At 44.9% G+C, this 13,841-nt stretch overlaps 1 protein-coding gene across 1 annotated transcript in view; it reads right to left on the bottom strand.

Annotated features, from left to right (window-relative positions):
- Positions 1 to 606: 606 nt before the first annotated feature.
- Positions 607 to 13,841, bottom strand: part of phactr4b (phosphatase and actin regulator 4b) — a 28,887-nt gene continuing 15,652 nt past the window's right edge. Inside the window, 9 exon segments of the mRNA XM_014169671.2 lie at positions 607 to 1,284; positions 1,472 to 1,548; positions 5,284 to 5,421; positions 5,759 to 5,820; positions 6,247 to 6,302; positions 6,431 to 6,656; positions 11,636 to 11,907; positions 12,155 to 12,432; positions 12,434 to 12,678. Of these exon segments, the coding sequence (XP_014025146.2) occupies positions 1,269 to 1,284; positions 1,472 to 1,548; positions 5,284 to 5,421; positions 5,759 to 5,820; positions 6,247 to 6,302; positions 6,431 to 6,656; positions 11,636 to 11,907; positions 12,155 to 12,432; positions 12,434 to 12,678 (1,370 nt within the window). The 3' untranslated portion in view covers positions 607 to 1,268.

The following is a 13,841-nucleotide window of genomic DNA, read 5'->3' as shown; positions in this document are numbered from 1 at the left end:
ACTTTGATACATTCTCTAAAGATTTGCAACATTTTAACTTTTGTTTTATTTAAGATGCCATCATCATGATCTTAGCATTTTAAAACAGCTATTATTTGCAGCATTGCATGGTTTGACCTATGTAGAGAAGTACAAAGAATTCAAATAAAAAAAGCCTATATAAAAAAAAGAATTATGTATTGATTCAATAATTGTACTGTGTGTGTTGGCTCATGCAGCGAATTGAAGAAATCTGCGACATGAAAAACCAGCATTCTACTGTCAGCATGGGGATCAGTGTCTGGCAAAAAAAGAACGAAACAAATAAAAATAAAATGAACAGCACACCAACTACCTCCTCATTGTGTTCTTTCCTATGACTAGTATAAGCTCAAATGCTCACCCCACGTTACAGCCAAATACAAATACAGGCAGGGCAGGCTAGCGGTTAAGGACGTTGGGCCAGTAACCAAAGGTTTGCTGGTTTGAATCCAAGCCGACTAGGCGGACAAAATCTGCTGATGTGCCCTTAAGCAAGGCACTTAACCCTAATTGCTCCTGTAAGTCGCTCTGGATAAGAGCGTCTGCTAAATGACTAAAATGTAAAAATGCACACTACAAAACAGGTTCAAATAAAAGCAGTAATTTATGTTGTGATCAAAATATTATTCATTACAGTTGTCATTAGTAGAACTCTCCAAAGTTTCAGTCTAACCAATCACAGAAATCTATACACAATTATCCCAGAGCTTTTCCAGTCTTGGGAACGGCAAATCCCACAGTCCTCTTCCTCCTCATCCTCTTTCTGCAGCTTCCTTTCTAATATGTATTATTACTGTGTTTATTATTGTAGCCGTCATTATTATGACTGTAATGTTCTTACATTTACATCTCTGCAACATAGGTTAACTGTGCCATACAGAGTAAAAGCAGAAAAAAAGGCAACATCGAAAGAGGCGGCAAAAGGTCGTTGTCAGTGGAACCAAGTCCCTGAGGGATAACACAAATCGGCAGAGTGGCTCCCAGTCAGCCCTCTCGGTCAAGCCCATCTGCCAGCTCTCCACTTTGTTGGCAGTTGGTTCCCCCTACTGTCCGGGAGAAATACTGCATCTGGTCCTCAGTCCCCGTTTTCAGTTCAGTCAATTCCAGGGCCTTCCTCGATGATCTGTACAGTACATTCAGCAACATAAAAAGGCAGTCTGTTTAGGGAGCACCAAGACCCTACGACTCCTCTCCAGAGACTCTGCTGGCCACTGGTTAAGAAAGTGCTTTCCAGTATGGGGTGGATGCTAAGGCCGGTGGAACCTAAAGAAAGGGACATCAATGATAATTCGATCAATCACAACAACTCAACATATCAAAAATATATTTTCCAAGGCTGTAAGAGCCGCAAATTAAAGGGACCGAAACAAATGTCTTGGTATGTTAATTCAAGATCTATATTATGGAATGGTGTATATAACTTCATGTTGTCCATAAGCTGAGGAAGTACCTTGTATAGATCCTACTGTCTTCATGAACCTCCATTTCAGAACTCTTAAAGTCATTGAGCTCCTTCCGAATGGCAGCCTGGACGAAGGAGGGAAAGTTAATAGTGAAGACTTGCATAAACAGCATCTAAATACTAAAGTAAAGACAGAAATATATACTTTCTTTACTGGGCAATAAGATATACTGGTTAGAGGTCGACCGATTAATCGGAATGGCCGATTAATTAGGGCCGATTTCAAGTTTTCATAACAATCGGTAATCGGTATTTTTGGCCACCGATTTGCCAATATTTTTGAAAGATTTCTTTTTTATACAAATATTTTTTAACTAGGCAAGTCAGTTAAAAACACATTCTTATTTTCAATGATGGCCTAGGAACGGTGGGTTAACTGCCTTGTTCAGGGGCAGAACAACAGATTTTTACCTTGTCAGCTTGGGGATGCAACCTTATGGTTAACTAGTCGAACGCTCCAACCACCTGCTTTACATTGTACTCCACGAGGAGCCTGCCTGTTACGCGAATGCAGTAAGAAGCCAAGGTAACTTGCTAGCTAGCATTAAACTTATCTTATAAAAACAATCAATTAATCATAATCACTAGTTAACTACACATGGTTGATGATATTACTAGTTTATCTAGCCTGTCCTGCGTTGCATATAATCGATGCGGTGCACATTCGCAAAAAAGGTCTGTCGTTGCTCCAACTTACATTTACATTTAAGTCATTTAGCAGACGCTCTTATCCAGAGCGACTTACAAAATGGTGCATTCACCTTATGATATCCAGTGGAACAACCACTTTACAATAGTGCATCTAAATATTTTAAGGGGGGGGGCGGGGGGGGGTTCGAAGGATTACTTTATCCTATCCTAGGTATTCCTTAAAGAGGTGGGGTTTCAGGTGTCTCCGGAAGGTGGTGATTGACTCCGCTGTCCTGGCGTCGTGAGGGAGCTTGTTCCACCATTGGGGTGCCAGAGCAGCGAACAGTTTTGACTGGGCTGAGCGGGAACTGTGCTTCCTCAGAGGTAGGGGGGCCAGCAGGCCAGTGGTGGATGAACGCAGTGCCCTTGTTTGGGTGTAGGGCCTGATCAGAGCCTGAAGGTATGGAGGTGCCGTTCCCTTCACAGCTCCGTAGGCAATCACCATGGTCTTGTAGCGGATGCGAGCTTCAACTGGAAGCCAGTGGAGAGAGCGGAGGAGCGGGGTGACGTGAGAGAACTTGGGAAGGTTGAACACCAGATGGGCTGCGGCGTTCTGGATGAGTTGTAGGGGTTTAATGGCACAGGCAGGGAGCCCAGCCAACAGCGAGTTGCAGTAATCCAGACGGGAGATGACAAGTGCCTGGATTAGGACCTGCGCCGCTTCCTGTGTGAGGCAGGGTCGTACTCTGCGAATGTTGTAGAGCATGAACCTACAGGATCGGGTCACCGCCTTGATGTTAGTGGAGAACGACAGGGTGTTGTCCAGGATCACGCCAAGGTTCTTAGCACTCTGGGAGGAGGACACAAGGGAGTTGTCAACCGTGATGGCGAGATCATGGAACGGGCAGTCCTTCCCCGGGAGGAAGAGCAGCTCCGTCTTGCCGAGGTTCAGCTTGAGCTGGTGATCCGTCATCCACACTGATATGTCTGACAGACATGCAGAGATGCGATTCGCCGCCTGGTTATCAGAAGGGGGAAAGGAGAAGATTAATTGTGTGTCGTCTGCATAGCAATGATAGGAGAGACCATGTGAGGATATGACAGAGCCAAGTGACTTGGTGTATAGCGAGAATAGGAGAGGGCCTAGAACAGAGCCCTGGGGGACACCAGTGGTGAGAGCGCATGGTGCGGAGACAGATTCTCGCCACGCCACCTGGTAGGAGCGACCTGTCAGGTAGGACGCAATCCAAGCGTGGGCCGCGCCGGAGATGCCCAACTCGGAGAGGGTGGAGAGGAGGATCTGATGGTTCACAGTATCAAAGGCAGCAGATAGGTCTAGAAGTATGAGAGCAGAGGAGAGAGAGTTAGCTTTAGCAGTGCGGAGAGCCTCCGTGACACAGAGAAGAGCAGTCTCAGTTGAATGCCCAGTCTTGAAACCTGACTGATTAGGATCAAGAAGGTCATTCTGAGAGAGATAGCAGGAGAGCTGGCCAAGGACGGCACGTTCAAGAGTTTTGGAGAGAAAAGAAAGAAGGGATACTGGTCTGTAGTTGTTGACATCGGAGGGATCGAGTGTAGGTTTTTTCAGAAGGGGTGCAACTCTCGCTCTCTTGAAGACGGAAGGGACGTAGCCAGCGGTCAAGGATGAGTTGATGAGCGAGGTGAGGAAGGGGAGAAGGTCTCCGGAAATGGTCTGGAGAAGAGAGGAGGGGATAGGGTCAAGTGGGCAGGTTGTTGGGCGGCCGGCCGTCACAAGACGCGAGATTTCATCTGGAGAGAGAGGGGAGAAAGAGGTCAAAGCACAGGGTAGGGCAGTGTGAGCAGGACCAGCGGTGTCGTTTGACTTAGCAAACGAGGATCGGATATCGTCAACCAACTTGTACCTAACCATAAACATCAATGTCTTTCTTAAAATCAATACACAAGTATATATTTTTAAACCTGCATCTTTAGTTAATATTGCCTGTTAACATGAATTTCTTTTAACTAGGGAAAATGTGTCACCTCTGCAACAGAGTCAGGGTATATGCAGCAGTTTGGGCCGCCTGGCTCGTTGCGAACTAATTTGCCAGAATTTTACGTAATTATGACATAACATTGAAGGTTGTGCAATGTAACAGGAACATTTAGACTTATGGATGCCACCCGTTAGGTAAAATACGGAACGGTTCCGCATTTCACTGAAAGAATAAACGTGATAGTTTCCGGATTCTACCATATTAATGACCTAAGGCTCGTGTTTCTGTATGTTATTATGTTATAATTAAGTCTATGATTTGATAGAGCAGTCTGACTGAGCGATGGTAAGCACCAGCAGGCTCGTAAGCATTCATTCAAAATAGCACTTTCGTGCGTTTTGCCAGAAGCCCTTCGCAATGCATTGCGCTGTTTATGACTTCAAGCCTATCAACTCCCAAGATTAGGCTGGTGTAACCGATATGAAATGGCTAGCTAGTTAGCCGGGTGCGCGCTAATAGCGTTTCAAACGTCACTTGCGCTGAGACTTGGAGTAGTTGTTTCCCTTGCTCTACATGGGTAACGCTGCTTCGAGGGTGGCTGTTGTCGATGTGTTCCTGGTTCGAGCCCAGGTAGGAGCAAGGAGAGGGACGGAAGCTATACTGTTACACTGGCAATACTAAAGTGCCTATAAGAACATCCAATAGTCAAAGGTATATGAAATACAAATCGTATAGAGAGAAATAGTCTTATAATTAATATAATAACTACAACCTAAAACTTCTTACCTGGGAATATTGAAGACTCATGTTAAAAGGAATCACCAGCTTTCATATGTTCTCATGTTCTGAGCAAGGAACTTAAACGTTAGCTTTCTTACATGGCACATAATGCACTTTTACTTTCTTCTCCAACACTTTGTTTTTGCATTATTTAAACCAAATTGAACATGTTTCATTATTTATTTGAGGCTAAATAGATTTTATTGATGTATTATATTTAGTTAAAATAAGTGTTCATTCAGTATTGGTGTAATTGTCATTATTACAAATAAATAAATAAAAAAATCGGCCGATTAATCGGCTTGTTTTGGGCCTCCAATAATCAGCATCGGCGTTGAAAAATCATAATCGGTCGACCTCTAATACTGGTGTCAATAAATAAGTGCATTACAAGCCGTGATTTAGGGAGCTATGAGTGACAGCTGATTGTACCTTGTCGGCGGGTGTTAGCTTGGTCCAGGGCTTGTCCGCTCGCCGATCATAATCATTGGCTGTGGTGACCTCGACATACTCGTGGAAGCGCAAGATCTTTCTGGCCTGAAGCTCAGCAACCGTGGGCCTCTGACTCAGCTAGAGGAGTTAAATTAAGAGTTTAAAGGGATACTTCAGGATTTTGGCAATGATGAACTTTATCTACTTCCCCAGAGTCAGATGAATTTATGTTCAGTATGAAAGAAGTTAGAGGTAGTTTTGTGAGTCAAAATGGTATCCACAAGTTCATCTGAATCTGGGGAAGTAGATAAAGGGCCTCAATGCCAGTCTCCCTTGAAGAAGACTACCTTCCATCTTCTCTCAGCTCGTTTTATAACACTTCACTCTACTTAATCCTCTGTATGTAAATGTTCTGTTAAATGAGAGAACTATCTTACTACAGGTAACAGTGGTGCGTGTGTGTCACTGGTCTTACCTTCCTGGTGAGCCTACGTTTGATCTCTCGGACCTCTGCCTGCCTGTCTACCTGGTTCTTGGCTGGAAAGAAGAGAGAGTGAGTCAAACCAATGTTTAGAACCCTGTACAGACATTCACCAAATTGTGCAATTGTTGTCCATTTCACAAAAATTGGAATTTCCAACGGGACTTAATAAAAGGTACAAATACAAAAGTACACCGACAATTCTTTTCTTCTAATCCACGATGATAAGTGGCCTCATGCTCTTGGAATGTGGCCTCATTTATATAAATAACAAGAATCCTTACTGAGAGAGAAATACCAGTGGGGATTGATCAGTGATTAGGTGAAAACCTAGGCCCCATTCTAATTCCATAAAAGTGCATTATTCCTTCCTCCCTTCCTTGAAGTTCTGTGATCAGACAGGTGAAGGCAAGGGCTCCACGCCTCCACCACAAAGCTTTCACATGTTGAAAAAATTGTGATGGGGAGTTGGAAAGACTTACGTTGAAGGATGTTTCTCTGCTCCAGCTCCTCTGCACTGGGTCTCTGGCTGAGACGCCTAGAGGATAGAAGTTAGAATATCCGCATCACATCAACCTTGTGTTAGATTTAGTGTGTGTATATGTGGAGAGAAAAGGAAAGAGCGAGAAGAAAATGATAGTGAGACTGTGTGGCTTTATCTATTACCTTGTGAGTGCAGAGCCTATTTGTGTGCGTATGGCCTCCCATTGCTCCCTGCTCTGCCACGTCAGCCCTGTTGACCCTTGGTGTGTGTGTCCTGGTGTGTGTCCCGGAGTGCATCGTTCGGTGTGACCGCTGGACTTGTCCTCTCGAGCATGTTTCTCTGGGGCGTGTCGGTTACTCAGTTTCAAAGCTAAAGTGTCTTTCCTTCTGACCCTGCTGGCCAAAGCACCTGAACAAGAACCACAGAGAGATGTAGTCAGGTATACAAAGATATACAGTACCAGTCATTAGTTTGGGCACACCTACTCATTCAAGGGTTTTTCTTTATTTTTACTATTTTATACATTGTAGAATAATAGTGAAGACATCAAAACTATGAAATAACACATATGGAATCATGTATCACCTAATTTGCTCACATTGTATATAGACTTATTTTTCTACTGTATGTTTGTTTTACTCCATGTGTAACTCTGTGTTGTTGTATGTGTCGAACTGCTTTGCTTTATCTAGGCCAGGTCACAATTGTAAATGAGAACTTGTTCTCAACTTGCCTACCTGGTTAAATAAAGGTGAAATAAAAATGTACTAACCAAAAAAGTGTTAAACAAATCAAAATATATTTTAATGTTTGAGATTCTTCAAAGTAGCCACCCTTTGCCTTGATGACAGCTTTGCAAACTCTTGGCATTCTCTCAACCAGCTTCACCTGGAATGCTTTTCCAACAGTCTTGAAGGAGTTCCCACATACGCTGAGCACTTGTTGGCTGCTTTTCCTTCAGTCAGCGATCCAACTCATCCCAAACCATCTCAATTGGGTTGAGGTCGGGTGATTGTGGAGGCCAGGTCATCTGATGCAGCACTCCATCACTTTCCTTCTTGGTCAAATAGCCCTTACACAGCCTGAAAGTGTGTTGGGTCATTGTCCTGTTGAAAAACTAATTATAGGCCCACTAAGCACAAACCTGATGGGATGGTATATTGCTGCAGAATGCTGTGGCAGCCATGCTGGTTAAGTGTGCCTTGAATTCAAAATAAATCACCGACAGTCACCAGCAAAGCACCCCTACACTTCCTCCACCGTGCTTCATGGTGGGAACCACACATGCGGAGATCATCCGTTCACCTACTCTGCATCTCACAAAGAGACAGCAATTAGAACCACAAATCTCAAATTTGGACTCCATCAGACCAAAGGACAGATTTCCACCGGTCTAATATCCATTGCTCGTGTTCCTTGGCCCAAGCAAGTCTCTTCTTCTTATTGTTGTTCTTTAGTAGTTGCGTCTTTGCAGCAATTCGACCATGAAGGCCTGATTCACACAGTCTCCTCTGAACAGTTGATGTTGAGATGTGTCTGTTCCTTGAACTCTGAAGCATTTATTTGGACTGCAATTTCCGAGGCTGGTAACTGTACCTCTGCAGCAGAGGTACAGTGGTGGTCCTCATGAGAGCGAGTTTCATCATAGCGCTTGATTGTTCTTGCGACTGCACTTTTTAAAAAACGTTTTTATTTATCCGTTATTTTACCAGGTAAGTTGACTGAGAACACGTTCTCATTTACAGCAACGACCTGGAGAATAGTTACAGGGGAGAGGGGGATGAATGAGCCAATTGTAAACTGGGGATTATTAGGTGACCGTGATGGTTTGAGGACCAGATTGGGAATTTAGCCAGGACACCGGGGTTAACACCCCTACTCTTACATGGGATCTTTAATGACCTCAGAGTCAGGACACCCGTTTAACGTCCCATTCGAAAGACTGTCACTGCCCTGGGGCATTGGGATATTTTTTAGACCAGAGGAAAGAGTGCCTCCTACTGGCCCTCCAACACCACTTCCAGCAGCATCTGGTCTCCCATCCAGGGACTGACCAGGACCAACCCTGCTTAGCTTCAGAAGCAAGCCAGCAGGGGTATGCAGGGTGGTATGCTGCTGGCTATCTTTCAAAGTTCTTGAAATTTTCCACATTGACTGACCTTCATGTCTTAAAGTAATGATGGACTGTCGTTTCTCTTTGCTTATTTGAGCTGTTCTTGCCATAATATGGACTTGGTCTTTTACCAAATGGGGCTATCTTCTGTATACCACCCCTACCTTGACACAACACAACTGATTGGCTCAAACGCATTAACCTGTTATGGCTAGGGGGCAGTATTTTCACGGCTGGATAAAAAACGTGCCCGATTTAATCTGGTTACCACTCCTACCCAGTAACTAGAATATGCATATACTTATTACATATGGATAGAAAACACCCTAAAGTTTCTAAAACTGTTTGAATGGTGTCTGTGAGTATAACAGAACTCATTTGGCAGGCAAAAACCTGACAAGGTTTCAGGCAGGAAGTGGCCTGTCTGACAAGGTGTCGTTCTTCTTGTCTCTGTTTATTGAAGAGTGAGGATCTTAGCTGTCCCGTGACACTTCCTACGGCTGCCATAGGTTCTCAGAAGGCAGTAAAAAGCTGAATTGTGGCTTTGCAGGCCCTGGCTGAAACAAAGTAGCGTGTTTGGGTAGTGGCTGGTTACAGTACTGTGAGACTCAGGCGCGTGCCCGCGTCGACCGAATGCTTTGTTTTCTTTCCTCTGTTTAGCTAAAAGGAGATTCCCGGTCGGAATATTATCTCTTTTTTACGAGAAAAATGGCATAAAAATGGATTTTAAACAGCGGTTGACATGCTTCGAAGTACGGTAATGGAATATTTCGCGCACGACCCTGATTTACCATTTCAGATAGTGTCTGGGACGCACGAACAAAACGCCGCTATTCGGATATAACGATGGATTATTTTGGACCAAACCAACATTTGTTATTGAAGTAGCAGTCCTGGGAGTGCATTCTGACGAAGACAACAAAAGGTAATCAAACTTTTATAATAGTAAACCTGATATTGGTGAGTGCTAAACTTGCCGGGTGTCTAAATAGCTAGCCCGTGATGCCTGGGCTATGTACTTAGAATATTGCAAAATGTGCTTTCACCAAAAAGCTATTTTAAAATCGGACATATCGAGTGCATAGAGGAGTTCTGTATCTATAATTCTTTAAATAATTGTTGTGCTTTTTGTGAACGTTTATCGTGAGTAATTTAGTAAATTCTTAGTGAATTCGCCGGAAGTCTTTACTGAAGACTTATCTCTTCAGTAGGTCCTATGATTAAGTATAGTCTGGCCCAGGAGTGTGAAGAGGAACGGAAAGGCTGGAGCAACGAACCGCCCTTGCTGTCTCTGCCTTGCCGGTTCCCCTCTTTCCACTGGGATTCTCTGCCTCTAACCCTTTTACAGGGGCTGAGTCACTGGCCTGGTGTTCTTCCATGCCGTCCATGGGAGGGGTGCGTCACTTGAGTGGGTTGAGTCACTGACGTGGTCTTCCTGTCTGGGTTGGCACCCCCCCCTTGGGTTGTGCCATGGCGGAGATCGTTGTGGGCTATACTCGGCCTTGTCTTAGGACGGTAAGTTGGTGGTTGGAGACATCCCTCTAGTGGTGTGGGGGCTGTGCTTTGGCAAAGTGGGTGGGGTTATATCCTGCCTGTTTGGCCCTGTCCGGGGGTATCATCGGATGGGGCCACAGTGTCTTCTGATCCCTCCTGTCTCAGCCTCCAGTATTTATGCTGCAGTAGTTTATGTGTCGGGGGGCTAGGGTCAGTCTGTTATATCTGGAGTATTTCTCTTGTCTTATCCGGTGTCCTGTGTGTATTTAAATATGCTCTCTCTAATTCTCTCTTTCTGTCTTTCTCTCCGAGGACCTGAGCCCTAGGACCATGCCTCAGGACTACCTGGTATGATGACTCCTTGCTGTCCCCAGTCCACCTGGCCGTGCTGCTGCTCCAGTTTCAACTGTTCTGCCTGCGGCTATGGAACCCTGACCTGTTCACCGGACGTGCTTGTTGCACCCTCGACAACTACTATGATTATTATTATTTGACCATGCTGGTCATTTATGAACATTTTAACATTTTGACCATGTTCTGTTATAATATCCACCCTGCACAGCCAGAAGAGGACTGGCCACCCCTCATAGCCTGGTTCCTCTCTAGGTTTCTTCCTAGGTTTTTGGCCTTTCTAGGGAGTTTTTCCTAGGGAGTTTTTCCTAGCCACCGTGCTTCTTTCACATGCTTTGCTTGCTGTTTGGGGTTTTAGGCTGGGTTTCTGTACAGCACTTTGAGAATATCAGCTGATGTACGAAGGGCTATATAAAAATAAATTTGATTTGAAATTTGATTTGAAGTATGCTAGTTATGAACGTCACATGCTAATGTAAAAAGCTGGTTTTTGATATAAATATGAACTTGATTGAACAAAACATGCATGTATTGTATAACATAATGTCCTAGGGTTGTCATCTGATGAAGATCATAAAAGGTTTGTGCTGCATTTAGCTGTCTTCTGGGTTTTTGTGACATTATATGCTAGCTTGAAAAATGGGTGTCTGATTATTTCTGGCTTGGTACTCTGCTGACATAATCTAATGTTTTGCTTTCGTTGTAAAGCCTTTTTGAAATCGGACAGTGTGGTTAGATAAAGGAGAGTCTTATCTTTAAAATGCTGTGAAATAGTCATATGTTTGAAAAATTGAAGTTTTTGTATTTTTGAGGAGTTTGTATTTCGCGCCACGCCCATCATTGGATGTTGGAGCAGGTGTTCCGCTAGCGGAACGTCTAGATGTAAGAGGTTAAGAAGGAAATAAATTCCACAAATTAATTTTAACAAGGCACACCTTTTAATTTAAATGCATTCCAGGTGACTACCTCATGAAGCTGGTTAGAGAATGCTAAGAGTGTGCAAAGCTGTCATCAAGGCAAAGGGTGGCTACTTTAAAGAATCTAAAATATATTTTTTATTACTACATGATTTCATATGTGTTATTTCATAGTTTATGTTTTCACTATTATTCTACAATGTAAAAAACTGTCAAAATAAAGAAAAACCCTGGAATGAGTAGGTGTGTCCAAACCTTTGACTGGTACTGTATAGGTATCATGTGTGGCTCAATTGGTAAGAGTGCAGTGCTAACAATGCCAAATGAGGGGTAAATTCCCGGCAGGGATCATAGTCACATACAAAAAGTGTATGCGCTCACTCTACTGTAATTCACGTTTAAAATGTGTCTGATAGGTGGCATATATATTTTTACAGTATTTTAAAGATGCTGCTGTATCTGAGTATAAATGTTTATCCATAAAGCAATTCAAGTGAGACAGAGATACATACTGGGTGGAGGCTCATCCTCGTCTGAATCTTCATCTTTATAGAGCACTGGCCCGTCCGAGTCGCTGTCGTCCCTTTGCAAGTCCTGCAGTTCTTCCTCCTCCTCCTCCTCACTGCTGTTGGGTCCCTCAGGGATGACGTTGATGCTGGGCTCTCCCACCATGCACCTCCTGCTCCGTGGCTCCAGCTCTGGCAGGGGGAGCTCCCCATCATACTCCTCCACTTCTTCATCATCATCATCATCCTCATCCTCCTCCGAGTAGTCATCCTCAGCCCTGATAGTGAGAAATGGAGCGATGGAGACCAGATTCATTTTCAACAGAAATAGGAAAAGCCGTCAGTCACATATCATTATTGATGGAGCTGATAATAAATCATTGGCATCACAGAAAGATTGTGTGGCTAGATCCTTTCATAAGTCCTAGACAAGGTCTTGCCAACTTTACACCTAATGTTTCAGGTGTGTGTTTTACTCAAGTCTAGAACATTGACGAAATACCCACAGTGACATATAGGACTCACAGTTTCAGAGGCTGGATGCTGACGGCTAGGGGCCGGCTGCGGTCCCCCTGGTACTCCGGCGGTGTCTCGAAGAGCAGGGAGTGAGCTGAGCGCTGGGAGCCGTCGGGATGCGGCTGGGCCGGGCCGGGGCTGGAAAGGGCCCTCTGGATCATGATGTGCAGGGGGACGGGGGCCGGCCGCTGGGGGGGCTCACTGGTGGGGCTGGGGGGGTCAAAGAGCAAGGGCTGGGGGATGGGATGTTGGTAGGAGTGCTGGTGGTGGAGGTAGTGCGCTTGCAGATGCTGGCGGGGGGAGAAGGGGGATGTGGTTGGGTAAGGGCGGGGACGGGGGAGGCATCTGGAAGCCCGCTGAGTGGTTATGATGGTCCTCAGGAGAAAGCAGGGAAGGGGAGGGGGTGGAGACAGACTGGGTGGACGCAGACGGGTCCTCCGGGTTGCGCTTTGTGACAGGGGTGGTCCTCTTGGGGGGCATAGGTGGGGAGGGCTTAGTTGGCACAAGGCTGGTACCGGCCTGGGTGAGGTTGCCTGTGGGATGGAGAAACAATTTATTATCAGTGTGTGTGACACATTCAAACACACATGTTCACTTACTTTATTAACCTAAATCTGGGATTTCAACTGCAGATCAAGTGAGTGCACATGCTTGTTTACGTCTCCATTTACATGTAAGATCGAGCCCAAGTAACATGGGTGAGTGCACATGAATTGATATACACACCCAGATCACATGACTGAGTCCACATGAATACATAGGTCCACAAACCCAGGTCACATGACTGGGTCCACATGAATGTATCCGACAGGGTCTTACATTACAAACGGGTGCATGTGGCAATCAAGGTTACAGTGAGGGTTTGAATAAGTACACATGCTCTAGAACACACACAGACCATATATAAACCGAATTGGCCAGTATGCATCCATCGCTTCTTAGCATCTCTGAACTGAGAATTATAAAAAAAAAAAACCTGTTAAACCAAGCTGGAATAGACATTTAGCGATTGCATGCAAACCTTTAAATACGTAAGCTCGATGCAGTTGCTGATGAATGTGTCAACATGAAATAGCATTAAAATACAAAGCCATGGAGACATACTGCATTAGAGTACAATAGATCACAGCAGCAGACTGATTGAGCGCCAGACATGAAGCATGCTATAGACTGGACTATAACATCTGCTTTAAACAGAGTCTGTCCTTCTTTCCTCTCTCGCTCCAGAGCAGATGTGTGGATTAGCCTTTATGGGGCAGGCTGGTCTGCGCTGTGCTGCCACAGCTAGCCATCACGGGAGACACTCAGTTACTCCCCATTCACATGCCAGAGGTGGTAGTACACATATGGTGGTCAGACGCCCACGTACACCCACACCTCACTCAGCCTTGTTACGCGCATGCAGCCTAACGTGGCATGAGCAGAAGAGAGCACTCAATCCAGGCCGTTATAGGTTAGTCCAGTTGCATCCAGGTAGCGTTTGGCATGAGGCATTTCAAGTCAGGATGATGCAATATGATGACGCAAGTGACCAGAAGGTTGACGTTAACAGGGGTGTAGCATACAGCCACACATACAACGCAGGCTTGGGAAGACGTTAGAGAGACAGGGTGGGCACCGTTGCTGCGGCGATGCCAGTGAAGAGGGGCATTGGTGGGCATCCTTTGTTTTACCTGACCGCAGGCCTCTGCCGTCC

The sequence above is a fragment of the Salmo salar genome, chromosome ssa02 (genome assembly GCF_905237065.1).
Source record: "Salmo salar chromosome ssa02, Ssal_v3.1, whole genome shotgun sequence".
NCBI classification, from domain to species: Eukaryota; Metazoa; Chordata; class Actinopteri; order Salmoniformes; family Salmonidae; genus Salmo; species Salmo salar.
Note: the sequence above shows the minus strand (reverse complement) of the source record. Positions and strands in the feature narration are given on the sequence as shown.